General features: G+C 42.3%; 1 protein-coding gene across 1 annotated transcript; it reads right to left on the bottom strand.

The window, feature by feature from the left end:
- Positions 1-40: 40 nt before the first annotated feature.
- riok1 (RIO kinase 1 (yeast)) lies at positions 41-14,307 on the bottom strand. The gene is given in 17 exon segments (XM_020610354.1): positions 41-482; positions 733-840; positions 911-964; positions 1,921-2,037; positions 2,131-2,196; positions 2,359-2,465; positions 2,581-2,684; positions 3,809-3,946; positions 4,052-4,132; positions 6,416-6,496; positions 9,283-9,395; positions 11,852-11,944; positions 12,125-12,167; positions 12,253-12,322; positions 12,503-12,617; positions 12,690-12,873; positions 14,071-14,307. Coding segments are annotated over 17 exon segments (1,638 nt in total). The 5' UTR covers positions 14,124-14,307; the 3' UTR covers positions 41-371.
- Between the last annotated feature and the right edge of the window lie 6,438 nt (positions 14,308-20,745).

The raw sequence follows: 20,745 nt of genomic DNA on the forward strand, positions 1-20,745 counted from the left end.
ATAACATTAAATAATTTTAAAAATGACATGAAGATGGAAACATGTTGACAGTTGTTTTATTAACAACTGATGATGTCAATCCGCTCGGTTACAGCTTCACACCTGCAGCACAGGTAACTGAGTGTGGTGATTTGCTATCTTCGTTATAGGTTGTATTTGAACCAATCAGGGCCGCATATCAATCTGAAGCTTCTTCCAGAGCTTTCAACCACATCACGTGGTCTTCAAGCTCTAGAAAAAACAGTAAGGGCAGGACAGGACAGATGTGAGCTGTGATTGACTGTCTTCATTCAAGTCGCTGTGTTCAATCTGGTTTCATGTTTATGGGGGTCGATGCAGTCGTGACACAAAGGAAGTCCACCAGGAAATCATCATCGGCCCTTCTTCATCTTGGCCACCTTCTCTTTCCTCTTCTTCACATGTTTCGGGACTTTCGTCCTTCTTTTCTCTCTCTGAGCTTCTTTCACCATCTTCTTTCTCTCCTGAAAGAAAATCATTTTCAATTTCAGAAACAAACCTCAGGACCTTTTCATTGTGTCTCAGATTTCATGATGTAAATTTATACTGCATACAAAAATAAGACAAATTCCACACACTGATCATTACTTGTACTCGCTTTAAGATCGGCGTTTCAGTCCGTACTATTTATCTATCTATAGACCAAAGACTCTGACCCAGGAAAAAACCTTCCAGTCAGAGGACAAGGATATGAGGATGTAAATTTATAAAAACCTTTTTCTCTATCTGGGTTTCCTCACTCTGCTCCTGCTGATCATCTTCTTCATCATCACTGCCCTCCTCCTCTGATGAAGAGTGCTCATCCTCCAGGAGAGCAGGAACCTGGGGAGACAAGGATAAGTGAAGCTATGCTAAGCTAACTGTAGAAGCAGAAAGTGTGAAGAAATCATACCGTCTGAACTCCGGACAGATCCTTTTTCAGTCCGGTCAGCGTCTGATACAGCACCTGAACAGAAGAAATCACCATTATTTATGGTTTTACTCATCTCTGCCATGACATGCATTTCTGTGACAAACCCCAGACCAGAGTCACAATAAAACACACAATAACAATGGCTGAACTGTTTAAATCCACAGGATTTCAGGCATTTAAAAACAGGAGCCAAGATCTGCTCATCCTGTCTGCCCCTCTATAAGACATGCTGGCGCTGCTGTCTCCCTCTCTCTACGCTCTGGGGGATATTTACTAAGGATCTGCAGTTCCTTTTCTGGTGCTAAACAGTGAAACTGTATGTGTTCTTATTGACTAAGGAGTCACAGTGGGGGTTTGTGGTGGAAGAACAAGAGATGCAGCAATGCAGGAATTTGTGTGTTTGGCCTCATGCGTGTATTTTAAGGTGTTCCCGGTTCAGGGACGCAAAAATCAGGGAGGAGAGAATGGAAATTTATACATATACTCTCAGCACCTGATTTACCATGGCTGTGACAGAGGAAACTGTGGCTGAAATGCAACGTCAGGAGAAAGCAGTACGATGTGCAGTGCTGCAGTCAGCTGTCAGTCTTCTTAGATCTCAGTGGAGTTACCAACACGTCTGACAAAAAAAGAGGGCATTTGTAAATCGCACCGCTCGGCAGAGGAGAGCGCGAGGGACTTGTACAGGCTTTCAGATCCAACCAGAGTTACTGAACAAAATAAAAGTTGATTTGACTGGCAGGAGACTGAATGACTACAGCCCTGAAATAAGAAATATGTTTGATTTCTTCAACCATATTAAAGTCACTTAGACTTTCTCCTGCGCTTCCTCTCGGCCCACACGTGCAGCTGTGGTCATTTACATCATTAGTGTTGGTAAATACACCACAAAACTGAAAAACTGCCACATTGTTTTGTGCAGCTGTTGGTGATTAGCAACAGGTTTAGTAAATATGCCCCTATGTCTCTAATGGTGTCTGTTGTCTTACGTTGTCATCATGTCCGCTGATGGCCGACTCTTCCTCCTTTGTCCTCATCAGGTCAATGTCTCGCTCGTAATGACTCACCTCCGTCAGAGTGCGGGGGATGTAGGCCTTCTTAAACACCTGGCAGGGGAACACAGAGATGTCAAAGGTCAGAGTCCCTCACAGACAGGTGTTTATTATTGTAAACACCATGTTTGTTTTCTTTTTCATCACCTCCTCATCCACTCGGTCCTGATCCGACCGCTCCTCTGACGTGCGCTCAGCTGCGATCACCATTGCCTGGATGACCAATCACAGAAACACAAACAAGCAAATAAACACATGAACAGTCTTTTTAGTGCATTATCTTGTTTATCCCCATTTCTCATCAGTTTTTTTATGTCTTGTTTGTGAGGCAGCTTTGGTAAATAACACTGTGTTACATACAGGAAGTGTTCACACCTTCTCCAGGTACTGATCGATGTTGTGGCAGGTGATTGATGGGTCAGTGATGAAGTCAAATAGCTCTCTGGCAGTCATCACCGCCACACCGTGCTTCACAAAGAACTCTTGGAGATAAAGGCACAGATTTGATCTGGACATGCAGAATTTCATTCAAACAAGAAGGGTTCATCTTAGAGAAACAGCATCAACACCAACACAGCAGAAACAGCAGAATCTTACGATTGACATTGCTGCAGTCCTTCCTGAGGAACTCGAGAGCACGAGGGTGGTCGTGCTCCACCGACTGTGACACGTCAATGATGTAAGCGTCTCCGTTGTGATACCTGCAGGCAGGTGAGAAAAACTGACTGGTGGTCTTTAATGGCAGAGAAGACCTTCAGATTTTCCTTTCCTGAGTTGTTTTTGACATTAAAGTAGCCATCCAACATGTTGGAGTCAGCTGGGTTTATTTAACAGAATCAAACCAACAACCTCACTGAGAGTCCAGGACTTCAGAGACACTAGGCCCTTTACACTGCCCATTCAATGCGTTTTCTGCCCTACCGTTCTGTCCTGGAGGGTCGACGTTACCTCCAAAATGCCACAATGAGAGTTAGTATTTTGCTAAGACGAGTTCACCCAATCTCCTATATAAACAGAACAAGGCAAAATAGGGGGTCTGAGGTCTGTATGTGAGAGAGAGCTAGAGAGTGAATGAGGAGAGAGCGCAGTGTCATTGAGGACAATATGAATCACAGAAATGAAACTATATTGTGTGATTGTTTCACTGTGGTTACATTCTAAAGCAGGAATAAACACAGCCACCCCTCAGCGCAGCCCCGTGAGGACTTTGTGTGAATGCAGCTGTCTGTTCTGCCCTCAGACAGACACAGACCTGAAACCAGATGAATGGAGTAGGCTACTGTAATTCCCACTTCCCATTTATAAATACATCAAACAAAATCCGATAATGATGTGTTTGTTCATCTTCAAATCGGCCACAAAGTACATGGACGTCACAAGAAGTATCACACCACTAATACCAGGATTCCAGCAGCTGCGTAAAAGGGACACATGCCCGCAGTTTTCCAGCTGAACTTAATCAAAAAAGCCGCCTTGAAGGAGGGTCAAACTTTCCACAATCTCCTGGTAAATGGTGCTACTGCCTGAAGCTGCTGTATCTCCTTAATAAACAACATGCAAGTAAATTAGACAGACCTGGGGCTGTTGAAAGGCAGATTTTTTTTTTTTACTCTTTTAATGGAACAGTTTCCCCTAAGCTAAGCTGGGCTAAATCTGTCCTGGACTCGTTCTGTACTGGACTTGCAAAAATAAAAAAGGTCCATCTGACACACCTGACTGACAGAGAACCAGAGCTGTTTAGACATTAATTTTAAAGAACCGTGTTAAGATTCAGAAGAAGTTTTACTTTGAAGGGTTTCTATCTATAGTGGTCGTCGTCTCTTACAGCATGTTGAACTCGCTGAGGTCAGCGTGGACAAGTCGAGCATCCTGAAACATTTTCCTCATGTTTTGCAGAACCTGCAGGTAGAGTTCACGAGCCTTCAACTCTGACAATGAAGCGTTCTTCAGCAGAGGAGCCGGCCTGATCGATCAATACAGGCGAGGTGAACAATACAGGAGAGATGATAGTCATAATTAATCTGCACACATCACAGATCACTCTGATCATTGAATGACTGGTTCTTACATATTGTCCTTTCCTATGAAGCTCATCAGCAGAACATGACTTCGAATCGGGTGTGGCCTTGTGATTCCTCCTGTCTGCAGCCTGAGACACACACACACACAAACACGGTCACTTTCTCTATCAGACCAAGGTCTGCTGGGCCGAACTGGGTTCTACCGGGGTTGTTCTATCAGAACAGACTGTTCTATCTCTGTCGGTAACTGACTGCTCCACCTTAAGTACGTGACGGAGCGTTATCACAGGTCCTTCGTTCCAGGCTGTACGACCAACAGTGGGTCTTATTTACCAGCAGCTTTCTAAGTGTTTTCTTAAATCTCTTGGTGGGTTGTTCTTAAGAAAGGTTTCGCCTTGATAAACCGCAGAATTGTTCGCACCTGTGTTCTTACATTGAAGAAACTCGTGTGTTCGTAAGTTGAAAGCTTGTGCCAGTCATTCCTAATTAGCATAGGTTAACGCCCTGCCATGCCCATAAAAAGGCATGAGACTGCAGGGTCGCATGCACACACCTCACACAGAAATGCCAAAGAGAAGCTGAGAAAGCCAGAAACACTGTATAAGGAGAAGGACACAGCCAATGAAATAAAAAGATTTTTGACTTCAATTTTGGCAACAAAACAAACAGAAGAGAGACGCTGACCGGCTGGCCCAGAGTGATCTGAGCTGGACCAGAGCATCAGCGCTGTGCACGGCTCTCGGGTGGGCCGTCGGCTTAGCAGACCTCCATGTTGGCAGCCAGGTCGCTTCAAACACCCTGAGTCTGGTCTCAGATGCTGGACAACCAAACACTGACACACTGGCCACAATATCCGAGAGACACTTAAAGAAATTAACGGAAATTAAAAACAAAGGTCTGCACTTAAACGTGTTTGATTTTTACGTAATGCGGTTCCTAATTCTAACGTACACATACTCACACTGAAAAACACTGGTGAATGCCAGAATCTTGGTGAAAACTTCATAAGTGGGTTTTACGAACAAAGTTGCTCTTGAGAACGATTGGTGAATAAGTTGACGCCCCCCAGCTGACCTCGCACACCACAAAGTGAATAACTGTGAATGCTCAGTATACCCGTGTGCACTATGGAATGAAGCAAGGGTAGGTGGAATGTGCTCACGTTGGCGAGTACTTGTCAGCAAATGGGCTATGGCATTTTGTACCGATTGTAAATGATCTAAAGACATTTGGTTTATACCCATGTAAACAGAGTTACAACAGTCAATACGACTAGAACTAAAAGCATTTACAAGCTTTTCAAAATTAACTGTTTGACTGTCAACAGATGTCTGAGATGAAAGATCTAGCTTTAACAACAGAATTAACCTGTTTATCAAACTTTTAAGTCACAGTTCATACTAACACCCATGTTTTTGACAGTAAGTTTACTAAAAAGATCTAAATGCCCTGAGTCAATATTCTGGGCTCCACAACCTCCTTTCAGTCTTCTTTTCATTAAAATCCAAAAAATTTGAAGCCATCAAATTTTTTATATCTGATAAATACTCAGGCATTTATTTCAGTGGATCGAGAAGACATGACTTACAGTCTTACTTTTTATTATTATAGCAACGCTGTTTATATTGATGACACCTTATCTGTTACATGTGATTCTTAACATTGAGTGCCTTGTTTCTCTCCCTTTGCTCCCATCATGGGATTAAGCTTCATCTTATCAGGTTCCATTGGGCTCTACCAGGGTTGACTGGGCTTGGTCACCAGGAAAATGGTATTTCTCTCCACTGTTATGCAGATGACCAACTGTATTTACCACTGAAACTTTGTCTTGTAGAACCACTAGAATGCTTAGCTCTGAGGACCAGATGCCTCTAGTGGTCCCGAAGGTCCGTCTAAAATCTAGAGATGTACATTGCATGCCTTTTCTTTTGTACCACCTACATTGTGGAATAAGCTTCCTCTCCATATTTATGTGAAATCATCTCTCTGTTTTTAAATGTCAACTTAAAACTTATTTTTATTCCATTGCTTCTTATCAATGTTAAGGGTTTTTTTGGTCTGGTTCAAACCACTTGTACTTTCTGTTTTCTAGTCCTGGATCACAATGCTGTGTCTTTTCATCTGTCTTTCTATAAAGCACTTTGACCAACTTCTTGTTGATTTTAATTGTGCTATATAAATAAACTTGACTTGTTCCATCAAATCAGGTTCCACTGGGTTCTACTGTAGTTCATCTATCAAATCAGGCTCTGTAGGGGTCTACTGGTTTCTACTTGGGTTGTTCCATCAACTCATGTTCTGCTGGGTTCTGATGGGTTTGCTCTATCAAATCAGGTTCCACTAGGTTCTACTGGGGTTGTTCTATCAGATCTGATTCTACAGAGTTCTGTGTGTAAATAAAAGGCTCTGACCTGATAAGGTTCCTCATCTCCTTTTCTGCCCAGGTTCTCACCATCTTCCTGGGGTTTCCTTTACAGTAACCATGACGGAACCTGCAGAATAAGGAGAACAGTGACTGAAACTAAAAACACAGTGCCTTAATCAGTCTGCATTCTCTTCTATTCTTGTGTTCTTGTAGACTAGTGAAACATCAGACACAGCCCAGAATGTTTCAATTCAAAATCTGCATCCAGCCAAGTACAGGTTCAATAAGATGGCACTCAAAGAACGCAAGCTCCACCAAGGGGCAACTCTGTTTTCTCATGATGCCATAAGAGCAACATTCCCATGAAAGTCTGACCCTCATAATATGGCTGCTTGACCATAAAAACCTGCTTCTGGCATTTGGAATGACACCGACATGATTATTAGTTTAAAAGATATTCAAGAAAAACGACAGACGTTCACTTGTTGGTTTAGGGGTAAAACGGGGACTTCAGTGAGTGGACTGCAGACAAAGAGGTGATGACATCATATGGCTATAATGTGCAGCTGGAACAGCAGCGTCCTCGCCAACAGACTGCTGGGCTCTGAACTAGAAATAGCTGCCTGCTAACACAGCTAGCTTGGTCAGATAAGGAGCACTCATATAACCGAACACATCAGAACAAATTCTGAATTGCCATTACCTGGATAGACTGACCATATGTTCTCAGTCTAAGTGGTTACTGTGTCACCTGAAAGTGTGTCACAACCTAATAAAGTGGTGTAAAACCAGTCTTACAGATGAAAATGAGAACAGCTTTGAGCCTGGCTCCAAATCTCTGCCACCAGGCTCTTGCCCGGCTGTCGCTGCATTGAGCAGATCTCTCCCCAGCTGTGGGCCATGGTCTCGCTGGGCTCCTCCAGTTCCTGTCTCACACAGTGGGGTGGGCTGAGTGACAGCACTCAGTTTACACTGACAATGAATGGGCAGCTGTCACTGACCCAGGGCTTTGTCTCCGGTATGTGCTCAAAGAGAGCAGCAGTGCAGCCATGCACTTTGGCCACAAGGGGGCTCACATACAGTGAAGCAGCCTTTCTAGAACTCACAGTGGGGAAAAAAAATCTGTACAAATATTCCTGTATCCAAATTATGAGACAGATCAGCACCAAAATCTAATTGACTGTTCCGTGGGCTGTACCCTACCTCTCCAACACATTTTATCCAAATATGTTCATTACTTTTTGATTTTACTTGTTAAAAATCAATCAAATGCCAGCAAAAACATAACCCCCACCCTTGGCAGATGTAATAACCAGAAGTGTTTTTACTCGTCCATTTTATCAAGGATGCTTTGGGAGCTGACTTGTGTGAACTCGGGGCAGCCAAGTATCCCAGAACACACTGCATGCAAGCTAGCAGTGACGGCAGAGATTTAGAACCAGGTTCAAGGACTGTTATGTCGCTTTTGAGTTTTTCCAGTCAATAAAGTAACTATTTAGATGTAGAAGATGTGGTCAGTCTATCCAAATAATGCCAAAAAAGAATTCTGCTCTGATGTTTCAGACATGCGAGTACTCACTAGAGCAGACCTGGGCCCGCGGGCCACATCCGGCCCTCTGGCTCTCCCTGAATGGGCACGCATGAAGTCATCAGTAAATTAAAAGTCGGTGTAAATATTTTACAGTAATATGTGCATGCAATACAACTGCACTCATTTTATTTTGAAGGAACTGCTAAATTAGGGTTTTTTCTCATGTGACCTTAGGCACCCTCATTTGAATGTATTGGCTAACGTGTTGGACTGCTTGCTTTAGCTTTTAAAGATGTCAGCTAGTCTGAAAAAAAAGACAAGATTAATTCAGAATGCAGTGTTTTTAAAAAGGTATGGACTTCCAAGTATTTATTTACTGATGTCAAAGGTAAAACTGTGTGCCTAGTTTGTGGAGAACAGATACTGGTGTTTAAGGATCATTATAATTTGAATCGCCATCACGAGACAAAACATGCAGAGAAGTACAAAGACTTGACTGATGTGTAACAGGCACGGATGTCTGATTCTTTGCTAGCTAAACTGCAAATGCAGCAAGGATTTTTTTTTTTTTTTTACCAAAGCTCACACATCAAGGGATGCGGCAGTCAAGACGAGCTTTGTGATATCCCACAAAATTGCCAAAAACAGCAAGCTATTCTCCGATGGGGAGTTTGTCAAAGAATGTTCGGTGGACTCTGCAGCAATAATACGCCTGTAGAAAAAAAGAAGCATTCGTGAATGTGCCCCTTTCCAGGTGAAATGTAACGAGAAGGGTCGATTTGTTCAAGCCTAAAACAGGCTAGACTGCTCTCACTGAACAACAGCAAATAACTGAGGTAAAGCAAACAAACAATGCTGGGTGCATTTATTGCTTTATGTGTGAAGTTAATGTGATGCTGGTCTTTAAAATACTTGATATTTTGTGTAGTTAATGAATGCTCGTTTTGCACATTTTTGAAACTGTTTTTGTGAATGTTCATTAAATAGTGGTATTCTTTTGTCCACATTTCATTGTAATATTTCATTTACAGTTTTTATGAAGAGATACATATTGGGCAGAACTGTAGGTGTATTGGTCTGGCCCTCGACAAGTTTCTCATGTAGCCCCTTGGGAAAATTAATTGCCCACCCCTGCACTAGAGGACCACACTAGCTCCAAAATGCAGGCAGCTACATCTCGTACAGAGCAGAGTACAACCTGTCAAAAAGGACACTGGTGTCCCAATTGCACACTGGGCATACCGTCTCCTCACTTCCTCAGAAGTTTGGCCCCCAAGTCCCTAACTTCTCAATTCAGACACCCAAGTAGTCTAAACTTGACATACTTTGTACTGAGAAATGCCTACAGTCTCCCTGAACTCTTCCTCTGTGGTGGGACTGACCTGAACTCTCCACTGACGTATTTGTCCCGGTCTTTGAACAGCAGGATGGAGGTCTTGTAGATCTTGATGGCCCTGCCGTCTCCTGCTGAGGTGCTGGCATAATAAACATTCGCCTGAAAAACATGAGACCAGTTCATCCAGGCCCTGTCCGTGAATCTCATACCAGTTCCTTCCATCTGACAGGAGCAAGATTACTTTGTATGTTTATGGTTCTATGACTTCAAACATTACTCCACATGTTACTCTGTACGTTACAATGATTTCATATGCTACTGTTACTATGTATGTTACTCTAAGACTCTGGATGAAGGTTTTTCTGTGTCATGATTTGAGTCACTGTGTAATGTACTCTGATGCAGAGGTTACCTTTGTGGACTGCAGTAACTTTTTATCGTCACCACATTGTGACAATAATGTTAGCTTATTGTTGGAATGAAAAGCTGTTTTTCACTACTAATGTTAGCAAGCTAGGCTAACTACCTGTTACTTCTTGAGTAAAATACAAACTGAAGAGCACTGTGGTTTCTAGGCAACACTGTATTTGTACAGTGAAATGTAGAGCTCATCTGTCAGTCAACTGTTGCCATGGAAACTACCCAGTGATGTTCAAAAACTGAGGTTTCTTCCTTAAAACACAAACAGCTGCTGCGTCATAAACGTTTGTTTCTGACAGAAAGTAAAGAAAATCAGGAACTGTTTAAACAAATGAATCACTGGCACAAAGAAAACAGAAGGTCTGCCTACCAAACTCCACAAACAAGCTTCTCTTAGTTTTTCCATCATGCAAGTATCAGCACAGAGGGAGAAAACCCACAAACGCTTCAGTTCTACCTTCTTCAGTGTGCAACAGTCTTTCAGTCCAACTTAAGTGTGTTGGTATAGGAAAAGTGGCAGCAGCACACAGAGGCAGTAACCTGAAAAATCGTCTGTGCAGATTCCCAGTCATCCAGGTCATAGTAAGCTGAAAAAAATCAACTGGACTTAGTTTTAGGTATAGTTTTCACCTCTCATCCGAGAGGCTTCATCACTGGTACCGCTCCCAGCCACTGGTTCCGCTATGTGGATGACACATGGGTTAAAATCAGGACCCAGGAGGTAGAGGCTTTCACCAAGCATATCAACTCTGTGGATATCAACATCAAGTTCACTCGTGAGGATGCCAAAGATGGCCTTTTTGGACTGTGCGGTAGGATGTTGACAGAAGCCTGAAGGTAGAAGTATATCGGAACCCTACACACACAGACCAGTACCTGCTTTTTGACTCACACCATCCACTTCAACACAAACTGGGAGTCATCAGAACTTTAAATCACAGGGCAGAGGAAGTGCCCACAACTGCAGAAGGGACCAAGAAGGAGAAACTACACATCCAGAACTCCCTTAGGGCTTGTGGATACCCCAAGAGGGCCTTCACCAAAGCAAGGAAGAGGCCCAACACCAACAGGGAGAAACAAGAGGGGATAACACTGTCATCCCTTATGTGGCTGGTTTATCAGAAGTTAAAAAAGATCTTTCGCAAAGACTGGTCCACTGGACAAAACACCCAGACATAAACAGAGTGATATGGTGTATGCAATTAAGTGTAGTCAGGAGTGTAACGACTTGTACATTGGTGAAACTAAACAGCCGCTACCCAGACGCATGGCCCAACACAAGTGGACCAGAGTCAGCAGTCCACCTCCACCTGAAGGACAAAGGACATTCTTTTGAGGACAGTGAAGTCCAGATCCTCTCCAGAGAACATCACTGTTTTGAGAGAGGAGTCAAGGAAGCTATTTTTGTCCAAATAGAACACCCCTCACTAAATAGGGGTGGTGGACTCAGACACAACTTGTCATCCATCTACAACTCTGTTTTGAGATCTCTGCCCAAACATTTCCACCCCAATTCACACCAGGACCATAGGCATCGGTCCACAGGTGAGGGTTCAACAACAGACAACAACTCTCACCGATACTGGGCTATAACGACTTAGTCGTTAGGGGACATTGTTGGCCGTGGAAGGAATGAAACACCACTGATGGAGATAAATATCTCCTGATTACCACCAGTTGGGCAGGACTGATGAAGCCTCTTGGATGAGAGGTGAAACGTCTGCTACCTAAAACCAAGTCCAGTTGATTTTTTTCTATGTCTTTTTCAGCCAACCTGAAAAGTCATTTCTCCCCCTGTGCTTATACATGCTTGATAAAAAAAATTTTTTAATGACTTAGCAGATTTGGGTGTGCAGCCCTTCTGCAGTTGAGCGCAACATTTCTCACCTTTAACAAAATAATCATTTTAAAGTGCAAAGGCCAAATACTGCTTTTGTCATGCAACAGAAAATTAAACACTTGCTTTTGGACAAAACAGAGAAAAAGTGTAAATACCAATTTTCCACATTATAGCCAAAATGATCAACAGAATAACAGAGAAAATAATGTGCCTGTTAATCAATAGTGAACATGATCATTAGTTACAGCTCTGCTGTTCACAGGTGACAGCAGATGTGCCTGATAGCTCTACATATATAAACATCATGAACAGTATTGATCAGTATAAATCAATGTATTGATCAGTGACGTCCGACCTCCTTCCCTGTGCTGATGCAGCCACTGATTTCACAGATCACCCCTCGACTCAGCATCTTAAACAGAATCATTCGAGTCCGAGGATCTAAAACCTGCAGAAGAAGAAACAATCAATAATATCTGCTGGTTATTGATCCTTCGGGTCTTAATCTTTATGCTTCAGCTTCTCTTTGAGTCTTTGATTTTAATCATTTTATTCTGAATTTATCTCATCATCCTCAGACTTCCTGTACAGCCCTTTCTAAATAAAAGAGTTTTCATGTGACACTCACCTGCTCAACTGTAGCTCGATCTGATTTGTCCTTCACTCTGTACCTGAGGAGAGCAGCCAATGATGATATCACTCACATCAGTCACATGATATACACTGAAAACAGCATTCAAATAAAATCTGACATACATGTCAGCATCTTTCTGTTTCTGCATCATTGTCACTTTATTGATCACCGAGTCGGCGTAATTCAGTTTATCTGAAACAGAAACAAAGATCTGATCAGGACAATGGCAACATTTATGAACTTGTATTTATTCATTAAGAGAAGAAAGCTGTTGTTTAACAACATCATAAAATTAATCCAGATGTCTTCAGATACTGTGTGAAGGTCCAGATTTGGTTTTATAGACCGGGTTAGAACTAGGTCTAGAATTACCCAGGTTGATTTTGTGCTCGTATTTCCTGAGAGCTTTATCAGATGGAGTTGATGATGGCAGCATTTTATTTAAGGGACTCTGTCTGTTGGACTGAAAACAAGCAAATGAAATCAGCTAATTAACAAACTAACCTATTAACTGATCTATTAATAATCATTCTGATTTATTAGACTGATCAGACCTGACAGTTCAGAGTCGTCCTGTTAAAAAAACTGCTGAATGCCACGCCCACTCTTCATCATCTTCATCATCATCATCAGCTTCTTCTTCTTCTTCTTCTTCTTCGCTGTCTTCTTCCTGTCGGTGTGATGAAGGCTGCAGAGTGCCATCAGTGATCTGACTCTGTACAGCCAACAGCTCTGACTGATCGCTGCAGACCACAGAAAAATAAACAGAAGATCTGACATGGGGGCTCCCAGATCCACAGTCACCTTCATAAATCAGGTGAACTTAGACCTGAAGCCTCATTTATAAAACTGAGCATGTATCCATACTAAAAGTTTACATGTACAAAAAACACAAAAATGGCGTATGCAGATTTTTAAGACTGTGTGGATCACTCTACTTCCTGAGCCACAGCTGCCCCAACCTATAAGTAGGCTGACATACAATTGTTCTGTTATTAATCATTAATATTTGCAAAATAATCCTAGTAGGACAATAAAGGAGGATAGAAAGGTACTCAGCATGTTGTCTTACCATATTTCATGGCACCATAACCAGTGTGACTGAACAGGGATAAGACCGACAGCCATGTTGGTAAACAAACTAAACAATAATATAATAATAATAACAACCTTTATTTATAAAGCACTTTACAACTCATCTGAGCACAAAGTGCTGTACAGTAAGAACTAGCAAAATTAAAACACCTAAAACATTCTATACAAAATTATAAATAGCATATCATTGCCTCTATGGGATAGTAAAGAACATTTAAGCATCACACGCAAAATCCTGTTTAAAAGGTAGGTTTTTAAAACTGATTTAAAAATCGCTAAATCGCTTTTTCTCCGGAGCTCCTGCTGCACAGAATTCCACAGTCTGGAGCCGTGGACAGCGAAGGACCGGTCGCCCCACTTCTTATATCGCGACTGTGGGACCCTCACGCAGAGCTCTGCGCGGAGCATAAACGGAGAACAAGTCCGAGAGGTACGGCGGAGCGAGTCCGTGAATGGGCTTAAAAACGAATAACACCACCTTAAACTGCCATCTCCACAGTACTGGCCGCCTGTGTAATGAGCGGAGAACCTGGGTAATGTGGGCATATTTGGGGGTGTTGGACAACAATCGAGCCGCAGCATTTTGGACCAGTTGCAACTTCTGGAGCAGGGATTGAGACAGACCAGCATACAGGGCGTTGCAGTAGTCCAGTGAAAAATATTTAACTTGCACATTTTGAGACCGTTTGACCAACTTGACCAATGGTGTTTAAAACAATGGGCCTGTTGTCGTTACGTCAGTAAATCACCTGAACCCGGTGAACAAGCGAACCTGATGTCGCCTCTGGATTCAAACAACACGCTAAAGCCCAGTAAAACCAGAATCACCTGTAAGCTCGTCTCACCTGGCTTCCTCTGCATCATCAAACTGCCCAGGTACACAACCGACCGTCGACATGACGTCACAGTCCACAGACGCAGGTTAACACCAAAACCAGACATAAAACAAAATCCGAACCAGGCCCAGTGTTTCCGTTGGGATGTCAGCCAGCGGCGTGTCCTCCTTGCTACCGGGTCTGAACATGTGACTACGACAAGCGAAAAGGGTCAGTTGGCGAAATGCAGTTCCGAGCTACTCCGCCGGAGACGTGATGATTATTTGTAGTAGTAGTCGTGCTAGTACAGGTACAGTGTTGGGAGACCTAATTTAAAAATGTAGCTTTGCAAACTATCAGTTACTTCACACTAACAAGTTAAACTAGAGCAAAACTACTCTAGAGAGAAACGTAGTCTGATAACCCAAAGATATTTAGAAAAAGCGGTTCAATCTACTTTGTAAAAATAATTAAACTGACAATGTACATGTGACACAAAACTATAATAGAAATTTTAAAAATTACATGCAAACAAAAACAGACACTCAGTTAAGTTTATTTAAAAGAAAAAGCTATCCTAAATAAAACAATGCCATTTGTTATAGTTTTATCAGCTTACAAATATTGTTTGTTGATATTTGTATCATATTTCATGACCAATTTATGCAGAAAACAAGGAAAGTGCAAGCAGCACTGTGACTTTTTCTTGCGACTGCATGTGAAACATTTAATTGACTTTAGCGCAGGTCTAAAAAATACTGTATGAGCCTGTTGTGTTACTTGTACAAGCTTAACTACTAAAACTGTAGTTACTTACACCTTTTAGACCATATGAACAGCTCAAACACTGGCCTAAATGAGCCCATCTTTTACCGCTACTACTCAGAGGAGAATCTCTTGTTTATACAACACATGAGGAGTCTCTCAAACTTGTGTGTGTATTTGCATGTGTGTGTAGAGGGAAAACAGCAGCAGGGAAAGCACAGAACAGGCACAGTGAGCTGGGTCATTTTGGAGTGAAGGATGTCCAGGATGACAGTGTTGAATGGCGAGCAGAAGTGTATAGGTCCCTAGTGAGTTGAGGTGTTGAGGGATGTAATGCAGTGCCATGTTCACTGCATCATTCACTGACCCATTTGCCCACTAGGCAAACTGCAGGGGGTCCAGCAGGGGGTCTACAATGTCCTTCAGGTGGACCAACACCAGTCTTTCAAAGGACTTCATGACTACAGATGTCAGGGCGACAGGTCTGTAGTCGTCCAGTCCACTGGTGGAGGTTTTATTGGGGACTGGGGTGATGGTGAAGCGTTTGAAGCAGGAGCGAGGATACAAGAGACCACACAAAAATCTTTTATGTACTGACACGCCTCTTGTTTGGACCACTTCAGATAAAGAATAACAAATTAATATTAGAGGCACCCCAACCCTTAATTAGAACCGTGCAACAGCTTTTTCAATTCAGGTGCAAATTCAATGGTTCAGCCTATGTGGGGTGGATAAATGTATGACAGTCTTTAATTTATCTGCACCGTTTTAGTAATATCCCCACCTCTCTGCAGTCAGCTGGGAGTGGCTTCAGCCCCCACCCTCTACAGGTTAAGTGGTTTGGATAATTTAGTTTAAGGATATATTTAACATAAAAATTTCATATTCTGAAGAAACGTTGTGAGTAAAATATCAAAGTGATAATACAGATTTTATTTCACTTAATGTCTGAAATAATCTCCCACCAATCAAACCTTTTTTTTTTTTTTTTTAGCTCTAGTTATTTGTTTTATTCCACTCTTTATAAAGTCGGGATCTTTTAAAACACGTGTCAAACCCAAGGCCCGTGAGATCATTTTTTTCATTCCCGCTTCAATTACATCAGATCAATCAAGCATCTGTTGATGTACAGTGCCTTGCGAAAGTATTCGGCCCCCTTGAACTTTGCGACCTTTTGCCACATTTCAGGCTTCAAACATAAAGATATAAAACTGTAATTTTTTGTGAAGAATCAACAACAAGTGGGACACAATCATGAAGTGCAACGAAATTTATTGGATATTTCAAACGTTTTTAACAAATAAAAAATTCATCCCAGTGTTCCATCTAAGGGTGTGAACAAGCCTCTAGAGTCCAGATACTCACATACTGTAGTAGTAGGTGGACTCTTATCTGGACCCTTAACAAAATGTCAGTGAAACCTGACTGACACTGCTTGCAAGTGACACATTGCTACCAACTCCTTTCCCTGTAATATTTCAGACACTAGAAGCCACATTTAGCAAGCTTGTCAATGGAAGGAGCTAATGTTAAAAAGTGAAATATCAAGTTCAGCGTTCGCCATGCAAAGCATGGTTGATGGTGAAAGCCTGCACTTAAAGATAAGTATACTGAGCTATACTGATTCCTTCTGACTGAGAGAAGCATGAGACTGGTCTGCATAATTTTCAGTGAAATATCAGGCCATTGTGGAGAGTGGTAAAATGCCAAGCTTCCAGGACCCATGGCACCATTGAAATTTTGCAAGTAGACCTTTATGCATTGTATTTGAGTACTCTTTCTCTGGGGTCATTAAAGGCCTTGACTTAAATAACCTTCCATGGATCTCTTATTATATTCCTGTATATTTGTCTTTTGAATTGAGATGAGCAAAAGAAAAAAAATTAACAAACCATGTACCACAATGTTTATCAACCTGTCACAACCACAGCAGGAAATTAACAATCATTCTGCTCATCTATGTGTTTGCCAGTCTGTGTATGTGTCCTGTTTGTGTGGATGTTTTTCCTTGACTGCCAACAGAATTTCCTCTTTATCACTGAACTGTAGAGTGGAGCAGGAAATTAACAGTTATTCTGCTGATTCGCTTAGCCTGGCTGTTTACAGGCTGCAGGATGCCTCTCAAATTCCCTAATGCCTGTACAGTTTGTCTGGGTATATGCAGACATTTATTGTATATTTGTGTACGTGTCTGTACGTATATTCAAAGTACTGTATGTCTAAGGTTTGTCTATACTGTATCCTTGTAGCTGCTCCTTGTTATACACAGATACTGTATGTCCATTTTTCTGCTATTGTCTCACACCTTTTGTCTTTTTTTTTTCTTTCATGCCCTCTTTCTACACTGATGTCACCCCTTTTCAACAAAGGTAAGAGAAACACAAGTGTGCATGAGTATGCATCAGTGTGTGTTTGCCCATGAGTATGTCAATCTTTAGTGTAGCAGTGATCATTGATGCCTCCCAAGTAGCTGAACCAGGTTCAGTACCTGAGCAGCGTGTGATCTGTAAAACTTTCTCTCTGCAGGAAATGTGGTTTAGTGAGTGGATTAACATTGTGTGGGTGTTAAATCTTGACTACCTCAGTGAGATTTATTTATTTATTTGGTTGACACGCCTCTGCAACGTCGCATGGTGGTCGGGGACAGTGCCTCTGGACTGGCAGACCGGGGTGGTGGTCCCTAATTTCAAGAAGGGGGACCGGAGGGTGTGTTCAATAAAAGGGTAAAACATCCAAGGGGGTGAATACTTTTCATAGGCACTGTATGTTATACCTTGATTTTCTTTTCTTTTTTATCTTTGGCAAAGCTTACTAGTAGATCTTAAATAGTACTAAGTAAATAGTTCTTAAATAGTACTATACTAAGTAGGTAGAAATGTAAAATTATATCAAAAATGGCAGTGCATTTTCTTCTAGCACCTCAATACTATGCTCCAGGGCTCCAGGCTAATATTTCACATTGGTGGAACCATATCTCACGGATGGTTGTACCAGTGCCAGATTTGGTGTCACCACCTCTGTTTTACAGTGTAATACAAACTAATCTGTATTTTTTGCTAATTATTTAGGGGGAAAAAAAATAACTGGGGGAAATCACTTCTGGAACATGTTTCCACTTCTTTATATGGAGTCACTCTATAGCCTAGCAATCAACATGACAATAATGATGACATTGATGAAGAAGGGCAGCACGGTGGCACAGTGGTTAGGGCCGTTGCCTCACAGCGAGAAGGTTCCGGGTTTGGGCCCCACCTGGGACCTTTCTGTGTGGAGTTTGCATGTTCTCCCCGTGCTTACGTGGGTTCTCTCCGGGTACTCCGGCTTCCTCCCACAGTCCAAGGACATGCAGCTTAGGTTGATTGGTGTCTCTAAATTGCCCATAGGAGTGTGTTTGTGTGTGGTTGTTCGTCTATGTGTTAGCCCTGCGATGGATTGGCGACCTGTCCAGGGTGTACCCCGCCTTCGCCCGGCCGGGATTGGCTCCGCCCCCCCCTTCCCCACCGTGACCCTGTTCAGGGACTAAGCGGTAGAAAATGAATGAATGATGAAGAAGGTTAGACTATAATATTTCAACTGAAGCATAAACTGATGATAGGATAGGATGCCATACTTTGAAAAAAGTCAGTCACACCTTAAATAATTTTGGTCGCAAAATGCGACTGATCACTCGCCGTCTTGGAACCCTACTATAGATAATTGTGTTTGTATTGGAGTGCTTAATGGAGTGGCATGGCATTAGTTGGATGAATGTGGATACTCTATACTCTAGGGGTTTTAAATAAATACAATCAATTTGTGTATTTAATGCAGGGTTCATATCACTGTTGTTGTAGTCTCACCTCTACAAAACTGCACAAACAAACAGCAACCTTGTCTCAAGTTATCAGTCTCAGTAATAGAGTTGGATCAGTTAGCTGATTTAGTTGGCCATGACATAGGAGTGCATTGACAGTTCTACAGACTTCTTGAGGGCACCCTCCAGCTTGCTAAAATCAGTGCTCATGGCTCTAGACCAGTGACACGTGGCAGAATTCAAGGGCAAGACCCTGGAGCATTGATCATCATGGAGCATCAGCACTGATCGTGAGGGTAATGATTATCTTTCCTCACACAGTTCTATCCAGATTGATTGAACAATGTCTCATATCGCACACATTCTGTGTTTACTAACAGTCATGCTCCTCCCTCCTATTACCTCTTCCAACCCTCCACAGAGTGGTTTTTTTGGCTCTGGTCCTGATCAGAATTAATCTAGATTATCTGCTGGTACAGTCTCAATTTCTGATATTTGTGTATATACACTCAATTGGCAGTTTTATTAGGTACATCTGGTTAAAACTAATGCAGTCTAATACAATACTCTTGCAATAAACCTATGGGAAATTTGTGAAAACAGCATTATATCCGTGAGAAGAAGTACAGTTTCAAGCATGAGCAGAGAAAAGCTGTGTGCAACCAGGGACTATTTGAATGCAAGGACAGAGCTTTGAGAAAAAGATTTACAAAATCCAAACATGAAATCAATACTTAATAAACTGCATTAATAACACATTAAAGTCTAATAATTATCTGACTAATTTATTAATTTCTAACACTGCTAAGGCTTACATTTGCAAACACCTACTTTTTGTCTGGACACAAGACGTCGCACACTTTAATCATACAGCTCTTCAGAAACTCTTCCTCGGTAAATGGCCGGGCTCATTTTCTCCTCTGCCGCAATAAAACTTGCTATTTTGCTTTGGTGAAAACGTCTGCTGTAATGTCAGATTCCTCTTCAACTCCTCTGCCTTCTGTAGCTTCTGCTCTCCATTCACATTTTTCAGCTTGTCCTGCTGTTTTGTCTCGTAGTGCCGTCTTAGGTTATATTCCTTAATTACAGCCACATTAGCTCCAAAAATAAGCCTGTAAGATAGTTACTTTATCAGCTTCAGTTACTTCTCATACCTGTAGTTCCTTTTAGTTACCTTTCATAACTTTATCTTATTTGTTTATGCATATTACAGCTGTATTGATGATTGTCCAGAACTACTGAGCTTTGGTTATTTTAATACATTTGTTTCCCTTGCTTATATATCTTACAGCTATAATGAAGCAGAATCTGCTTATTTTGAATGCTGTAAGTTCTGTGTAGAGACTAGATGTCTGCATCTCTTTGTGACCAGACAGCCAATTCACATTTTAACAAAGACAAGTTGGCTTGTTTTGCACCCACACCTCGACCCACTTAGCATATTCCAAGTTCTGCTTTACTGAGGTAGTCAAGAAGCTCCTCGGTGGCAAGGCACCAGGGGTGAATGAGATCCGCCCCGAGTACCTTAAGTCTCTGGATGTTGTTGGGCTGTCTTGGCTGACAGGCCTCTGTAATGTCGCATGGCGGTCGGGGACAGTGCCTCTGGACTGGCAGACCGGGGTGGTGGTCCCTCTTTTTAAGTCAAAGCTAGCCCCTAACAATGGCCAAGAGAAAAGTTGATTCTGAAAGCAGAGCCTTTCTAAACCGGTAGGAGGCTGAGTATATGTTTACTGACATTGTCGGTAAACCAGTGTGTCTTTTTAGAAATTAATTTGTTAGAAATTTACCCAATTCTTTTGTTGGAGGCGCGAGAAGTGACGACAGGAGAGGACTGTTTAAAATCAGCAGAAAGTTTACTGAATGTCTGATCACAGGTAGGCCTTACAGTGCTGGGATCAGAGAGACAGAGCTCCCACAGGAGTTCCATCCATCCATCCATCCATCCATCCATTTTCTCCTGCTTATCCGGGACCGGGTCGCAGGGGCAGCAGTCTAAGAAAATATGCCCAGACTTCCCTCTCTCCAGACACTTCCTCCAGCTCCTCCGGGGGAATGCCGCGGCGTTCCCAGGCCAGCCGAGAGACATAGTCCCTCCAGCGTGTCCTGGGTCTTCCCCGGGGCCTCCTCCCGGTGGGACATGCCCGGAA

This window comes from Monopterus albus, unplaced genomic scaffold (assembly GCF_001952655.1).
Source record: "Monopterus albus unplaced genomic scaffold, M_albus_1.0 scaffold105.1, whole genome shotgun sequence".
Taxonomy (NCBI): Eukaryota; Metazoa; Chordata; class Actinopteri; order Synbranchiformes; family Synbranchidae; genus Monopterus; species Monopterus albus.